Source organism: Lates calcarifer, linkage group LG13 (genome assembly GCF_001640805.2).
Source record: "Lates calcarifer isolate ASB-BC8 linkage group LG13, TLL_Latcal_v3, whole genome shotgun sequence".
Lineage (NCBI taxonomy): Eukaryota > Metazoa > Chordata > Actinopteri > Centropomidae > Lates > Lates calcarifer.
Window position 1 is genome coordinate 2836730 of NC_066845.1, and position 16804 is coordinate 2853533.

General features: G+C 38.8%; 1 protein-coding gene across 1 annotated transcript in view; it reads right to left on the minus strand.

Annotated features, from left to right (window-relative positions):
- si:dkey-215k6.1 (transmembrane protein 132C) overlaps nt 1-16804 on the minus strand; it is a 225629-nt gene that overhangs the window by 13384 nt on the left and 195441 nt on the right. The window contains 1 exon segment of the mRNA XM_018671676.2: nt 3657-3862. Coding sequence (XP_018527192.2) covers nt 3657-3862 — 206 coding nt within the window.

A 16804-nucleotide genomic window follows, 5' to 3' on the forward strand; every position in this document is an offset into this window, starting at 1 on the left:
AATCATTCTATGCCTCTGCTTGGCTCTGTCATCAGCAAACAAAAAATTGTTATCACTGACACACCACATTTCGTAGCGCCCTGCTGATATAAGCACTGTGTACTCCATATTACACTAAATGCTATCAATCTGTACATGACAAAAAACATCACAGCTAAACAATGGAAAACATAAAATCATAGTTTTATATTTACTTTACCCTTACTTAGACTTCAGATTTTGTTTGTATCTCAAAATGTACAGAAACACTCTACAAATAAACATTCTAAAAGGACACTCAGCACTTCTCGAGCAGTGACATACATCTTTATAATCTTAACTTGTTGAAGTACAAGTTAACGACAATTTTCAGTAAATGTGCACTGACTTAATCTGTACATATCACCTCTATGGTGTTTTGTTGTCTTTTCCCTTTGTTACCACTGTGCACATCTTAACAAAGCACAACTTAGGTTACATGTACTGAGGCGGCTGAATAATAACCACCAAATAAAGAAATGAATTGAATCCAAAAATGCTCTAAATGCACTATCAGTGCTAAAACAGAAAACCTCTCTCCCTTGCTCCAGAGTTGAGGATATATCTTTCTCTTTCATACACAGACACACAAAGAAACACACATTATTTCTTCTTTGCCTCCCCCTGTGTAATATCTACACAACACCAAATGCAGGCAGAGCACACAGGATCATACATTCTCATAAGAACACACACACACACACACACACACACACACACACACACACACACACACACACACACACACACACACACACAGGACCTGCCTCTGTGTCCTATAACTGTCCTGGAGCGTGAAACCAAGGTAATATTATCCATTTCCTAGTGTCCCAGTCACGCATGTGTCTGTGTGAGAGTGTGTGCCTAATAGTGCTTGTGTTTCACTCTGTGAGATAGTGGTTAGGGGAGACAGAGGTGTGTGAGTGTGAGTGTGTGTGTCTGTGTGTGCACACTGGTTGGTGGCTATCTGAGCAGAAATTGGCGAAATTGAAAAATAGGCCCAGCAGAACAGAATGGAAGGGCGACAAGATGGGGAACAGAAGCAACACACACATACAAATGACCCTGCACACACACACTCACTGATCCCCACACGAAAGTACAATCAAACGTAGAGGCATAGAAGCATGCAGGCACATGTGCACAGAAAAAAGAAATACAGTCTAATAGGTTTTTTGCAACCTGAGAAAGAAAATGTACATGCATATTTTAGCTGATTTTCTACTGAGTGTGTGTGTTGCAAGTTAATAAGTGTTTGCAGTTATTAAAATCTGAGCCTCAAAAACATTTCCCCATTGTGACTCTGAGTTTGAGTTCAAGAGACTTAGTAGGAAGCCATGCATCTAAATAAGGATTGCATCCACCTTACTAATGAAGATTATCTAGAATTCTATAAAGATTCTTCATTTTGGTCTATGGTGAACGCAAATGTAGCCACTGTAGAAGTCAGACCTTTATCACATGCTTGATGAGTATTCTGATATATCTCAGCTGCATCACCATACTTACAATTTAGGATTTTATTCAGTGTGAAGATTTGATTAAGCATCATACTCAGTGAGACTGCAGAGAGGAAATGTAAGCACAGAAACAGGGACCACTGGAAAGCAGAGAACACACTAAAGTACAGGCTCCATAGTTCTATACATTTCTGAATAAATATAAATTTGGATCCAAACCTGCATCAAAATATATGTTTTTGTTCAAGTAATACCTATGATTCATGAGAAAATAATCTTGTAGTATGAAATAATCCTTTATTCATTTATTCCTTTGCTCAAATTCGCACCAAACAAGATTTAACTTTTTCAGATAGTGTCAAATAACAAATAAGTAGACCCAGAAACAAACTACATTAGTGACAAAATAAACAAGAAGGAATTTTGAGAATTGTGTGGGAGAAACAGTTTAGAAACCATACACTTCTATTAAAATAGCTTCTACTTATTCATCTGAGATTTTTTCATTTTCACTGCAGGGTAGATGAAAGCTAAATGCTCTGAGGGCAGTTCCAAAGTTTACATGCCTCATGTTTATACTCTGTCCATTTCCTCTTTCTATATATATTGTTATACCTTAACCCTCCTTCCTTATTTCACCTCACACACACACAAAGGCTACACAGAACAGCAGACAAGCTTGTGCATATATAAAGTGACATTCACACACCAACATCCCACGTGGATGTCTTGTGTTTGAGAAAGCGTGTGTGAGTGTGTGTGTTTAAGTGACTGAATGCCTCATGCAGTGGCAATGATGCTAAAGCCATAATAGTTGTCATCAGTATAGCTAGGCAGGCCTTGACCTCATAGGAAATTATAGGCTGGCTGGAACGATATGTGCTCTCAACTGCTCCATTCAATAAGCACTATATCACACACACGCATGCACACACACACAAAGACAGATGCACACGCACATTCTCATTTTGCTGCGCTTCATTCTTTCTTTTCTTTCTTACTCACAGATATAGACACATAATGCCTAAGATTTACAATAAAATAAAATCACATACAACAATGACTCATAGACCATTTTCATCTCTCTCTCTTCACATGCTGAAAATTTAGTTCCTTCCTGCCCTTTCAACCAGAACAATTGCTTGGACTAAGGCAAGAGCTGCAGACAAAGTTTAGAGTATATCTGTGTTTTCTATTGTTTCCACTCTAACCCATACATCAGAAAACAAAATGTTTGGTGTGAGAGGATGATCTTATTGTATAATATTTGTGTGTGTTGCTACAGCTATAACTACATATCTGACATGCAGGTCTTGTTGTTGTTGGTGTATGGTCACTGTGTGGGTTTGGATCATTTGGTATCATCAAGGTATACACTGAGCAGCCACAACATTAAAACCACTTGACTAATATTGTGTAGGTCCCCCTGGTGCCACCAAAACAGCTCTGACCCATTTGAGCATGGACACAGGACCTCTGGGGGTGTTCCTGTGGTGTCTGGGAATGTGTCATTGGCAGTGAATCTGGGTCCTGTGGGTTGTGGGATGGGACCTCCATGATCTGGCTTGTTCCAGTGCATCCCACAGATGCTCAATCAGACTGGGTCTGGGAGTTTGGACCAGGTCAATGTTTTGGTCTTTGTCGTGTTTGTTGAGCATTTCTGAGCACTTTGTGCACTTTGTGTACTTTGTGATGTGGCACGGCACACTGTCCTGCTGGGGAGCCCTGCATTGGGAGTGTCTGTAACAATGTAGGTGGGTGGTGCATGTCAAGTAACATCAAGATAAATGCAGACTCAAGGTTTCCCAGCAGAACATTGCCTTGTAAAGGAATCATCAGTGTTATTCACTTTATCTGTTGTTGTTTTAATGTTGTGGCTGATCTGTGTATATTAAAAATGAAAAAATTGCTGTCCAGAAATGCTGAAAAAATAGAAAGATAAATCAGAAGCAGTAATGCTGTTTCTCCACCAGAGAGGATATAAAAATGATGTAAAAATAAAATGAATGATCTCAGGTGAGGGGAGGGTAGGCAAGCAGCCTAATTGTTTTTGTAACATGAATCAGTAAGATTTATGTGAAACATTCAGCATTTTAAGCAACAAACTGATACCAATGCTTACACCCTTCACTACACGTTTCCCTTTCTCAGTCTCTCAGGGTCAGACAGGTAAATTACCTCTTGTTAGTGATGATTGGGACTCTCCAGCCTTTGACCTGGCTCAGCTCAGTATCTGACACATCTATCTGCAGAGGTAGCTTGGGAACCCACACAGTGAGCTGTAGCTGAGCAGACAGGTGCAGGTAGGTGAAGTTGACTGCCAAAGACTGCCGACCACGCATTTCTTTACCGTTCACCAAGACCTGGTCACAGTTTGGGGATACCTGAACAAACAAAAAGAGAAAAAGAGGAGAAATTGAGTTGGGTTGAGTTGAGGATAACATGCATGCAGAGTTTGACATTTTTAACTGACCTTAAACAGACCTAAGTCAGTGATTTCCTCAGAAACAGATGCTGCCTGGTTTGTGCATTCCTTGAGCACAGCCTGGAGCGAGTTTTCATCAGAACATTTGTGCTCTTGCAGCAAATGAGATATTTTGTCGCTGATTGCTTACATTTTTATTCATCTTGTAAAGTACTTTGGAACACTGTTTTGCAAAGTGCCCTATAAAGAAAGGTTAATAACATGCCTCTGTGGCTTCTTCCCACCAGATTGTTGGCATTTTGGGTTTGTGCAACCCCAGCGAGCTCTTGTCACCTCCACCAATCTGGAGCAATGTGTTAAATGCGCAACATGCAACATTCTAAAACCAGTAAATCACTTTAATTTTAAGACATTAGTATAATGACTTTGAACACATGACACCACCCATGAGACTGCATTTTAAATTGTGTGTGAACAGTTCTAAGTGCAGATCTGTTGTAAAATAGGAAGAGGGCTAAAGATCAAGCAGAAACATTTTCTTTGGAGAGAAATTGCAAAATAAAATTATGGTCTTACAGTTGAAAACACTGGTATTAACATTGGCAGTCTGGTTTAAGTTAGAGACAGATATTTAAACTATGGTCTCATTTTCACAGTTATCAGTATAGAGTCACTCTAAATTGCCTGTAGGCGTGAATGTGAGTGTGAATGGTTGTCTATATATGCTGGCCCTGCCCCATTGATCATCATGACCTCTCAGATTTATCAGGTGAGGATGGGGCCCCACCTCTGGGCTAGAAAGCACTGTGTCATGGCCCCCTCCTCACTCTTCCAGCCGCTGCAGTCCGTCCCTGCAGGGAAGAGCCAGCGATCCTCTGCTCCTGCTGGCCAGCCCATGCTTGGGAGGCCAGGCCCTTGCCTCCTCTCCACTACAACAATAAAATGCTTCTTACACTGTGGTGCATTAGTATTAACAGTAATAATGTCCAGTCCAGCTGGCACTTATGTCTTCTAGGAAATGTCTTTGCTGCTGTATTTTAGTTATTTTCAGTGCTGACCATCAGTTTTAATGCCTCACATCACAGAATTATGTCAATCCAGTTATAAACAGTACTCTGTTCCTCCTCTAACATTCAAACTATTGAAAATGATAAATAAAACAGTGGATATTTGAATTTTAAAACACTGTATAGATTTTGCTGTCTCCAGTGTTTGTATGATGCCTACAGAGACGGTTTATCAGACAAACACTCTGATGATTAATTTTAGAATTATTCACTCCCTGAGCATTGTAACTTGAAATACAGATTTGTTATTACCAAATAACTGTGTTTATCTGAGCATAAAAACATCCTTATGTTTACTTCTCAGTTTTCAAGGCAGTCGAGTCTGTGGAAAATCTTAAAGTCCTTAAGAGCACAATTACACATTTTCTTATAATTATAGAAATGTAGATATCTAGGTTTCTGACAGTATTATTTAAATTAAATTGTGCAAAAATGTGTGTAGACAGTGGATTATTATGGTTGTATTTCAGAAAGTGGACAGCACGTTTACAGACAATGTGACAGGCAGAACAATGGAAAGGTCTGGATTTTAGTCAGTTTCATTTTCACACTTCTCACTTATCTGACTGTGTGACTGATTGGGTTGATGTTCTTTGGACAAATCATCCCACATGTTGTATCAACAATGAATTCATACCAGGAGGAAACCAATCTTAACCCAATGAGGGTATAATATGATGGGGGGCAATATATGCATGTATACAGTGATTTATATAATCAGGATTCACATATGATATTGCACCTGTCTAACAACATTACTACTGATAGTTGCATCATACAGTGAAGCAAAAATACTCATAAATAGGACAAATCCAGTGCTTACAAAAACTAGTTTTCCTATTGATAGCAAAAACTTTTTTTTTTAAATCTCTTACTGATGGAGCCATAGTTTAGAAATTATGAAATAAAAGGAAAGACTAGAGAAAGCCCTCTAAATATAAAGAGGACACAGCTATAATAAGAGTAAATATGAAATACCTGCAAAATTGTGTCAAATATATTTATTGTCATTCCATTTCTCTGCTCCTCCCCCTCAATTTCAGATTCTTTTTTTTATCTTCACAGCCATTCACCCATTCCTGGCATGTATATACCTTCTCCTCCCACTCTTTCTTTACCCTACACTTATCCTCCCTCCTCCCTCTTATTCCCTTTTTATCTCTCTCTCCCTCTTTCACCTCTCCACGCTACACTTACCCCACACACTTCATTCTTTCTCCCTACCCTTTTTCATTCTTAGCTTTACATTGAACATGCACTCCTTTTGTCTGAATTTGTCTCTTTTAATCTGACTCTCACTGCCTGTCTGTCTCACCTTTTCCCACCTTATTTTGCAAAACTGCAAAGGTTTAGCCATTTGTTCCACTCAGTCCTACTCCATATTAATTCTATTGCCCTGATTTTAAATGTACGAGGTATGGCTATTAAAAAATTAGACTAATGCTGTAATACAATTTTATTGAACATAAACATTTTCAGTGTCTTTTCCTTCAATATGCTCCTCTTCTGCATCAACACACCGCTGCATTTGGTCTTAAACAGCAGTAGGTCTTCTTCGAACAGTTGTCGCAGAACCATGGTTTTATCCTCATAAGCACAGTCTCATTATTTAATAGCCATACCTCGTATGTATGTATTTTGAACATCAATTTACTGGGGTAGCGCTCCCTGGTGTGTATGCTCCTTCATATTCATCCAGTCGTGCACATTCATAACAGACATCACTAGTCTTCCATCTTTTGTCTCAACTTCATTCATTGACAATTGTTGATGGTGCGTTGCTGCTTTTTTTGGGAACCAAAAACCATGCTTTGTTCTCTGTATGCTTTCTGTGAATTGGGGTTTTAGCAACATAGGGACCCAACATGTTGGGTATATATTTATATTTTTATATTATTTTCAAACAGTAATTAGCCTCTTTTACCTGGTTGTTTTAGTTCTCTAGTTTGCAGTTTCTCTGTGGTCTTACTGCTGTTGAATCCCCTGTAGGCGGACGTTTCCAGACCCAGATATTTTTCTCAGGATTTAGTGGAAATGAAAACAGTGCCAATACTAGAGTGAATATTGGACTAGCATTCATCAGATCAAAAATATGACTCTATTGGGAAACTCTATGGCTGTTGGATGTATAACACACAGAGTGAAATAAATTTTTACCTTGGGTTATATGCAAAAATTTGACCTCTGGAACTTTTATGTTTATTCACTTCAAACAGACTCTTCCTGCCAGCTTTCCTGTTCAACTTGCCAGATAACATTAGCTAACATTTTTGGCTTGGCATTATGTAATACTTCAACAAGCATGTAAGGAGTAAAAGAGAAAAGTACATATGTCAAAGAATACTGACTTCAGATTTGCTTGGAATCAAGCTCAGGACAGAGAATTTCCTATTTTCATGATAAACACAAACATCAACACACAGGACCAACACACAGTTTGTGTGGTATGACATTTTTCTGGCTTACTTAAGAAACTCTTTGATCTCAAAAGAGGTTAACATTTTGTACATCAGAGCTAAACCGTTTCCTCTCTATCTCCTCTCACCTTTTAATTTCTTTCAGTGTTACTTTCTTCTTTTGGCTTCCGCTCCCCTAACATAAAAGGAAAGGTACCCAACCCTTCTCCTCTCTGCATCCTCTTTTCAATTTCTCTTTTTTTTCTCTCCCTTTAACTTTTACATCTCCCTCAACATCCACCATTTCCCTCTCTTGACCCCCTCTTTTTCTTTTGTCTCTGCCCCGCCCTCCCCCCTCATCGCCCAGTCTCCCTCTTCATCTTCCTCTCTCTGAAACCTGATTTACCGCTTGTTAACATCAAAGGGATGTTAGACTGTTGGTGCCTCAAACTATTTCTCCAAATCATTTTTATATTCCAGGTGTAAATCAGTGTGAAAACTGCACTTGGTTAGTGTGGCAGGGTTCAGTTTCCAATGAAGGTATAAGACAGCAGAAGTCAGAAGAATGCACAATGGTTCTGCTTGAACTCTCTCTGTAGCCATTGTTCAAGTCTGTAATTTTTTACCACAGGTTTGCTGAATTACTTCTGCTCTATGGCTGAATACCCTGAAAGAACGTTTAAGAAAAATCAAGTTTTAGTTCATTTTGTCAGCATTTGGAAAGTTTCAGGAAATTGTCCTACTTCAGAAACTGTTTACACAATACTAATGTAATTCCACTGCACAGACATGATGATTACATGATATATAACTCATGATTTTTGGTTTATACACAACTGTAATGTTGAAATGTACATACTGAGAAAGTTAACATTTTACTGTTTCTATCTATTCCTGTGTTCTCTATTTGCAAATTTTGAAAAATATTACTCCTCAGTGGCTAAAACCAAATACTTTTGTAGTAACAATAGATAAAATGACTATGTATATTGTGAAAGATGAGGAGATGGTAATGTTTGTAATATTTTATGACCTGGTGTCTTGTGTTCATTCACACCTTCCTTTCTGTCATTAATTTATTGCTCTATCTACCTGCTCAGGGACTACAGATAGAAATTAGCGATTGCTAAAACCTGGCACAAGACATCTCTCCTTGTTATATACAAGGATAATGTTTTATTGTCCACGCTCCCTGTTTAAATAAATAAATGCTATGGAGCATTTTGGTATCTTTCAGCCTGTTGTTTTGGTAAAGGAAAAGGTAAAGGTAAGGGAAATTATATGTTCTATTATTAATATTATTGTCATCAAATGGTTAAAAAAACAGTAACATAAGGAAATGTATAATTATATACTTGGCAGCTGAGCAGTTAGCTGTTAGGGCTTTGCTAAAGGGTTAACAGGTTATAGTTTTAGGTTGCACTTGCTGAGACAGAAAGCTGGTCTTGTGTTTTTAAATATATTCTGGATTTTTCTTTTCATGTAGATTTCTGTTTAGTTTCATTATCTTATTTAAAATTCTCATTTTCTTTCCCCCTCCTCTTTTTTGATCCAGCAAAACTCTCTTTTTGAACTTTTCGTAAATTATGTGTGTGTGTGTGTCCACATGGCACAGAGCTATGGAGCTCCAAACCAAAACAGACTTATGAAAGATGCCAGAGACATGAAGTGGAGATGAGGACACACACACAGAATTACTCCCTGAATACTAGCACGCACGCATGCACACACACACACACACACACACACACACACACACACAGCAGCTATCTTGCTTGTTTATGAATGTGTCTTTTATTATGTTTATGAAGCAGTCTCAGGAAGTTCTGGTCTATAAGCACGTCAAGCATCATCTGTGACGCGCACTAGACCTCATCCATTGTGTCATTATAGTGACCCTTCAGTTTGAATTTAATTTTAGGGAAAAGGAAGAAACCACGGGGAGCAAAATCCAGTGAGTGGGGTGGAGAACAACTATTGTGTTGGTGCAGCCAAAAAAACTTTTCAATGTGCAGGCGTCTTGTCATGACTCAGCATTTCCATTGTGCCAAATTTCAGATGGTTTAGATGCCTCCAAATGGTGCAGTAGAACTAGACATTGACAGTCTGACCCTGGGGGAGGAACTCAAGGTGCACAACCTCGCAAAAGTGCCTCATACATGCTGCATGTGCATTACCATGCTGTGCCTCATTCATTTGCAACAGTCTTGGAACTTCTTGATTACGCCTCGTAATAATCCACAATACATCAGATAAACAAATGGCAATTTTCCTACTCTGATTTCATTATAGAAATTATGTAACTGAATAAGAAGGCTTTACATTTGTTGCCCTTACTATCTAGTGTCTGGTACTTCCATTCCTGCATGCAATTTTTTCTATAGCAACAACAATTTGTTTAGAATCCAGAGCAGAGGGATTGTTGTTGTTACTGACCACAGCTGATCAGCTGAGTGTCACTTGACAAGGGAAAATCAAGGGAATGGCAAGTGCAATGTAAAACACTAGAGAGGAGTGTGTTGACCACCAAGCTTGTTGCCAAAATACCCATTCTCCAGAACACCAGTATATTAAACGACTCTCAGATAAATACTTCCCACCCCTTCTCTCCACCCTCAATTGCATCCCCTTGCACTACCTACTCAGGAAAAAGTCCTTTCTACTTTTTCCCTTCTTATTTCTTCTGCTGCCACTGCAGGCCACAGTGTAATTTAATCATTCCACATTTTACTGCACTAAACACAAGTACAGTAATGTACACAGCGATGCCCTGATTGCTAGCAACAATCAGCTTTTTAAAAACATTTTTTTGGGGGCATTTTAAGCCTTTATTTTGATAGAGACAATAGAGAGTGACATGAAATGTAGGGAAAGAAAGTATGGGTTCATAGTTCAAAGTAATTGTTATTTTTTCAGATTACTTGTCGCTGCATTGAGAGGCTAAGAGCATCTGTGGTTTATTTTATTTTACATGCATTCACCTTACTCAAAAATTAATTCCGTTGCTCTATGAGTCCTTGTGTTCTTGTGATCTCTAGACTGGAAACAGAGGGAAACGGTTAGCCTGCGTCACTCCAAATGGTCAAATATTTCTTCCAACACCCCTAAAGCCTACAAATGAACACATTACATCTTATTTGTTTAATAGATACACAAACTTAAAAACAAGTTCTAGTTTTGTAGTTATGTATGAACGGAGACAGGTTGCCATAATTTCTTTGAGGAAGTGTTGTCGCTGTGTGGTTACGAGATGACCAGCAGAGGCTCCAGGAAGTCACTGTGTCACTTCTGCTTTTTAACTTCTTGGTGAGCCAGGCTAGCTGTTTCCCTCGACTTCCTGTCTTAAATGGGGGGAACAGCTAGCCTGACTCTGTCCAAAGGTGACAAAACCATGTACCAGCTGTTCTAATGATAAGTAATCAACATTTGATATCTTGTAGGTTTAATCTGTACAAAAAAATGTAATGACAATTTGCTGTTTTACTAAGTTCCTCGTAACTCTATCCATCTCCCATTAAGACAGTGAATAAACTTATTTCCCAAAATGTCAAACTATCCCCTAAAGTAATAAGTGGTTATCTTCTTTCTATCTTTCTCATAGTTGTTTTGGCCAAAATATAAATAGAAAACCAACAACACGTTGATGTTAGCAGAAAAACATTTCTGAATAGAAGGCTTCATACATCAACTTTGTGCTCTGTTTCTGTCACAGAGGGTATTAGATTAAATTTTAATGGTTCCCAAAGAAAAACAGAGCAGAATAAAATAGGAACTTTAACAATAGACATTAGTTTGTCCCCATGGAGTCTGGAACAACTTCTAACTATGAAAGACCAGTCACATTCACTCTGGAGAGAGCAGGACACAAAAATTACATGAAGGTTTTAACTTCAAAAAGCTACATGAAATGTTGGTTAAAAAAGGATCCTGAAACTCTTAAAATAATAAACACGATTTCACCCTCAAAAATTCAATCTGCTATCACACATGCACACACAGACACACAGTAAGATGCACACACACACACACACACACACACACAAAGCTGACCACAACCACACAGACAAACACACAGATGCAATACCTGACACAGACACACACACTTAGAACAAGTATATTGGTGCTTTTGCAAGTAAACAGCTGAGTTGGAGGTTTGAGGACACTGAAGAATGGATTTAATCTCTCTGTAAAGACAGAGAGACAGAGAGAGAGAGAGGAGGACAAACAGGAGAGGGAACAAGAGGGAAAGCAAAACAGGAAAAAAAAACCTGAAGGAGAGCAAAGAAAAAGCAGTGTGAAAAAGTAGCAGCGAGAAAGTAAAAGTGTGGATCTCAGCAGTTAGGACTTGTTGAAAACACAAAGGCCAGAAAAACTGTCTTCACCTTCATCAAATACCACAAACAACACCGCAACAGTTGTACAAACCTCTGAAAACAATTGCTGAAAACTTTCCTTACTCCTCAGCAACAATTCAAGCACAGACAGAGAGCCTGACTGTTAAAAGTATGTTTTTTGGTAGAAAGTAGTGGCTGAGTCTGATTCTCATTTTTATGACTTTAAAAGCAAAGATGGACACACAGTCGCACACACACAAAGAGAAGCCATGCAAGGGAAAACACAACTAGCATTAAACTCTTAAGTATTCTGTTCATAAGAAAGCAAGTTTGTGCTACTTTTGCATTCACTGTGTAACTCAGATATAAAAAGAGGAGGAGAGGAATATTTTTTTCACTGCTTCAGTAAAACATAAAAATCTGCAATCTTTTTTTTTTTTTTTAATCACAAAGGCTGAAAAAAGACAATCGAATGCCTTTATTAGCCTCCAGGTTTTGCAGCATTCTTGTTAGTTCACATTTGAATTCTCCAAAATTGTGTTTCACCACAGGTACTTACTCTGACTTTTAATGATCTGCCTACACTCAAAGTAAGATATTATGCATGCAGGAACCTCTGACCCACAGACCTCAGGCTTGTTTCAGAGAAAATGACATGTTTTATTCGTGGCTTTTGTGACGAGGTTAATTGATGGTCATGTCTTGATATGATGTGCTTGGACATGTAGCCGGTGTAACAATCCCACTTCTTACTGTGTGCTTGTCAAACCACTTGCCGCTGTTTTGGCACCATTGCTAATTCTTTGAATGTTCTTAGAAGGAATGGTCTTGTTGGCTGAGACGCACCTGCAGCTTGTGTTACATTATGCTAGTTTGTTTCTACCACTGTCCCCACAAGGAATTTGTCTTTACTTTAAAAGATATTGCTGACCACCCTTGTGACTTTATTTCTTGAAATAATGTTGCATCAAATCCTTTTTGAACAGTGAGGAATGTGTACTGAATGTATTGGCTCCTACTGGTGTTACCAGTGTATTCACACTTGAGCTGTACAAAGTACAATTTCCTCATCCAAAGAAGCGTGATAATAGCACTTCTTCTGTTGAGAGTGAGCTTTTCCAAATATTGTATATTTAGTGTAAATTAGTGTATGAGGTCTATAATGAATGTGGATTTCTTTCACTGACTAAGCTCTCAGCTTTATTTACAGTATATTAAAGATGTCCTTACTGGTTTCAAACACTGCCACTGCTCATACAATTCATCTGGCCCACTGGCATGACAGGCTGGTTCATCTGAATATAACTGCGTGCTCAGTTGTCCAGCCACCATCAGGCTGGCTGCCCTCTCAGTTAACTGCTGTTTTGTTGTGTTGGGCATACAACACTGAACAACAACCTGCACCTGTATGGTACATAAAACATAACCTTCAGAGGAAAGCAAGATATACTTCTGTCTTTATCATCACCAGCTAACAACATGTTAAGCTAACTGGTGCGGTGCAGTCACTGGCAGTCTAAATCACTGACTGAACCAAGCGACACAGCATACACGTCTGTCTACAACAGCAACAAATAAACCAGGTGGGATGAATTTTTAACAAACTGAAAGAGGCTAGGATCTTACAGAGGCTAGGATGGCTGTGTTCAGCTCTTAGTGGATGAGAGAAGTTTCTGCTCATCTGCCAAGCTCAAACTGGTGCCTTGACAGACAGGATAATGAGACTGAACGGATGAGGTCTGGATCACATGATTATAGTTAAAGTTTTTAATACAGTAAGTTGCACCTTTGCTGCATCTTATTAGACAAACAATAACTGTGTGGCTCCAGGTCAGATCTCCCCAGATTGTGTTGAGCTCTTTTGCAATCTCTTAGAGTCTTCCCTGGTCTATGGCACAGCATAAACTAATACTCAGACTATGGAATGAGCTTTTAGCTTATTACACCCCTTTTCGTTCCTTCCTCTACAGCCTACTCAGGAGTCCCAAAACTCAACCACCCACTCACCCCCATTTACCAGCAATCTCCCCAGGCTGAGTCATTTATTTAAATCCATATTCATCTTCCTTCAAGCTAAGTGATCTGTCTGAATTTACAGTTACTTCTCTCTCTGTCTTCCGTCTATCTCTTACTGTCTCAGATTTTCTCTATTAGTCTCTCTCAGATGTGTATTTTCTCAGTGCAACACCATCCATCCATCTCTCTGACTCTCAGATTTCATCTTGCAATCTTTTTCTCTGTGTATTTCACATTCTCCCTCCTTCTCTTCCTGCCCATTTCACTTGTTCTTTGCCTCAGGCAATCCAATCCATCTGACTTTAAGAATCATATCATCCAATCAGGGCCCACTCAGTAGACAGGGGTGGGCCCTGAGGGACAGACTAACCAACTCTCTGATGGGATTAGACCTCCCACCTGTCCGTCATTTAAGAAAGCTCACACTAGGCCAGTTGCCTCTGCACATAGTTTCATATGACTGTCATTTAGGTATGGGGCTTTGCTTTCTTTATACAAGTGCATGCGCATGCACACACACACACACACACACACACATACACACACACACATGCACGTGCACCCATTGGAAGCCTGTAGCCTCACAAATTATTCAGATTTGACTCAAATAATAGACAGCTGATGGAGAGAGCGTGCACACGTACGTGCGTGCACACACACACACACACTCAAATACACACAAGTTAGCAGCATATCACTGGGCTGTCATTTTGTATTTGGAAAAGGGGGAGTAAAATGTTCTCTAATGGCCATTTGCACTCTGTTTTTCTCCACAATAAAAATGTCTAATCTAGAGAGAGAGAGAAGGAGAGAGAGAGATAGAGAGAGAGAGAGAGAGAGAGAGTTAACAGAGAAATATAGACAAAAATATACAGTAATGTAATGAAAAATGGGAAATATGAATATTATGAGGTACTAAATAGCGAAACAGCCAGAGGGTGACATGGTAAAAGCAACATGCAAAACATGAAAGATACAGGAAGTGTGAGAGAAATAATGGGATATACAAAGAGAAAAGACAAAGACAGGTAGAAGGCATGAATGAGATATGAACTGATGTATGATGAATGATGGCTTTACAGTTTACTGGGTGGGATATTTATTTTAAACTAGAGAAGCTGGAATGGAACTGACAAAATATGGAAAAATGTTAAGATGAGTTAAGTATTAAAGTTCTGGTGTTGGTTAATAAATTAAGCATGAAAAAGCAGGTTTACAGTTTTGACTACACTGGCTTATCTCTGACATGAAGACTGAGCTGATTTGTAAATCCCTCTGGAAAAGTGTGTTAAGTAGCAAATGCTACGAGTTTTATGCCTCCAAATTAAGAGGCATAAAACTTGAATAAAACATTTTCTGACACTCCTATCAGCAAGACAACGTCATTAATCAACACCCCAACTGGTAAAAATCATTACATGTCATGAAAACATGACACATAGGCTTACAGCCACATACTGAACCTAACTGGCATTTGAAGAGCTTGTTTGTAATTCCTTGGACAATTGGATAGAAAAAGGAAAATAAAACAAAGTATGAGATAATGTTACACTTACAGTTAAACCACTATAATAAAAAAGAAAATTGCTCTACTGTATTTTTATATGTGGTATTTAACCACTGATATAACAAATAGATTTATACTGTTATTTATTCCTGCAGCCTGTTATCATTACTATATCTCTCCTTGTGATAATGTACTACTGGGGTTGGTGCTGTGTTGGCATTTGGGAAATGTAAATTCCATATCCCTGTAACTGTATCCGCTAGTCAATAGCAATGTAGCACAACAGCAATCAGAGGAAATGTAGAGGTGGCTACAGACGATGCACATTCACCCATTCATATCAAATGACCAAGATAGGTTTGCCATTGCTGTTGTTGTTTTTTTGTTCCTTCTCTATTTTTGTTGCAGTAAAGTATGATTTTTGTGCAAGCCTTCCAACTCTCTTTCTTTCCATCCCCTCTACTCTCTCTCTTTCTCTAAAAAGACAATAAAAAGTAGTTTATAAAATTTTTCTTTACTTCAAAGACTTTCTCTCTTTGACTCTTTGAGGTCTACAGGGCTTTAGGAAAAGGCAGTGGGTTTGTATTTGTGTCTGTGTGCATTGGGGGTAGTGTTTTTTTTCTTTTTCTAGAAAGTACCCTGGCCCTATGTGAATTATTATGCTTATTAGCATAGGGATATAAGTCAACACTGGCCCCAATATGTCTGTTTCTATGGCCCTATTGTGGCCTAGGTGTGTGTGAGTGTATGTGTGAGAGGGGTGCTTTCTTGAGTGTCTGTATTTGCACTTCCAGAATATATTTTCCTGCATGAAGAAGTTATACATGCAATATAAAATAGGTGCCTTTCTCTAAAACGTTAGAATGGAATCAGAAATGTATCTTGGTGCTGATTGGTGGGCTCTTAAAGAGATAGGCCTGATGTGAGTCACTGTCTATGTGCAGTGGAAAGGTTGAGACTGCAGGAAACATAACAGCAGTCAGGTCTAAAACTTGAATTAGCTACCAAACTTCCATTTGTAAGAAGATAAAATCTGCCTTGAATCACTTCACTAGATGTTTACATATGAATGTCTGTTAAAATAATTCCCTTGCTAAAAAATACATTAATGATCAGCTGCTACTGAATCTATTCACTTCAACATAGTGCTAATCATACTGGTGATTACCTGCTTGTACTGTGCTTGCTTTTGCCCTTTCAATTTTACACTACATGGTGTAATAACATTTAGTGAGTAAGGCTTAAGTGGATGTAAACATCAGCGGTGTAATGCTGGCTAGGCCAAACACCTGACCTCTGTGAAAGTGGTTCAACAGCCTGGCCTTTCTAATGTTAATAGCCCTGCAGTTGAGGCCAACTGCTGGCTGTTAACAAGAGAACAGTGCAGTGGGAAATGCAGCTATACTGCAGTTGACTTAGACAATCTCTCCTGTGCTCTTTCTGTTTCTTTCTTCTTGTGTTTTTACTTCTCAACTTTTAAATAGGCTAAGTGTGAAAGGAAATGTGGTAAACATGACAAAGGAGGGCAGAGAGAGAAATGGCTAGAGAGCGAGGCAATTTAGAGACTAGAAACAGCATCAA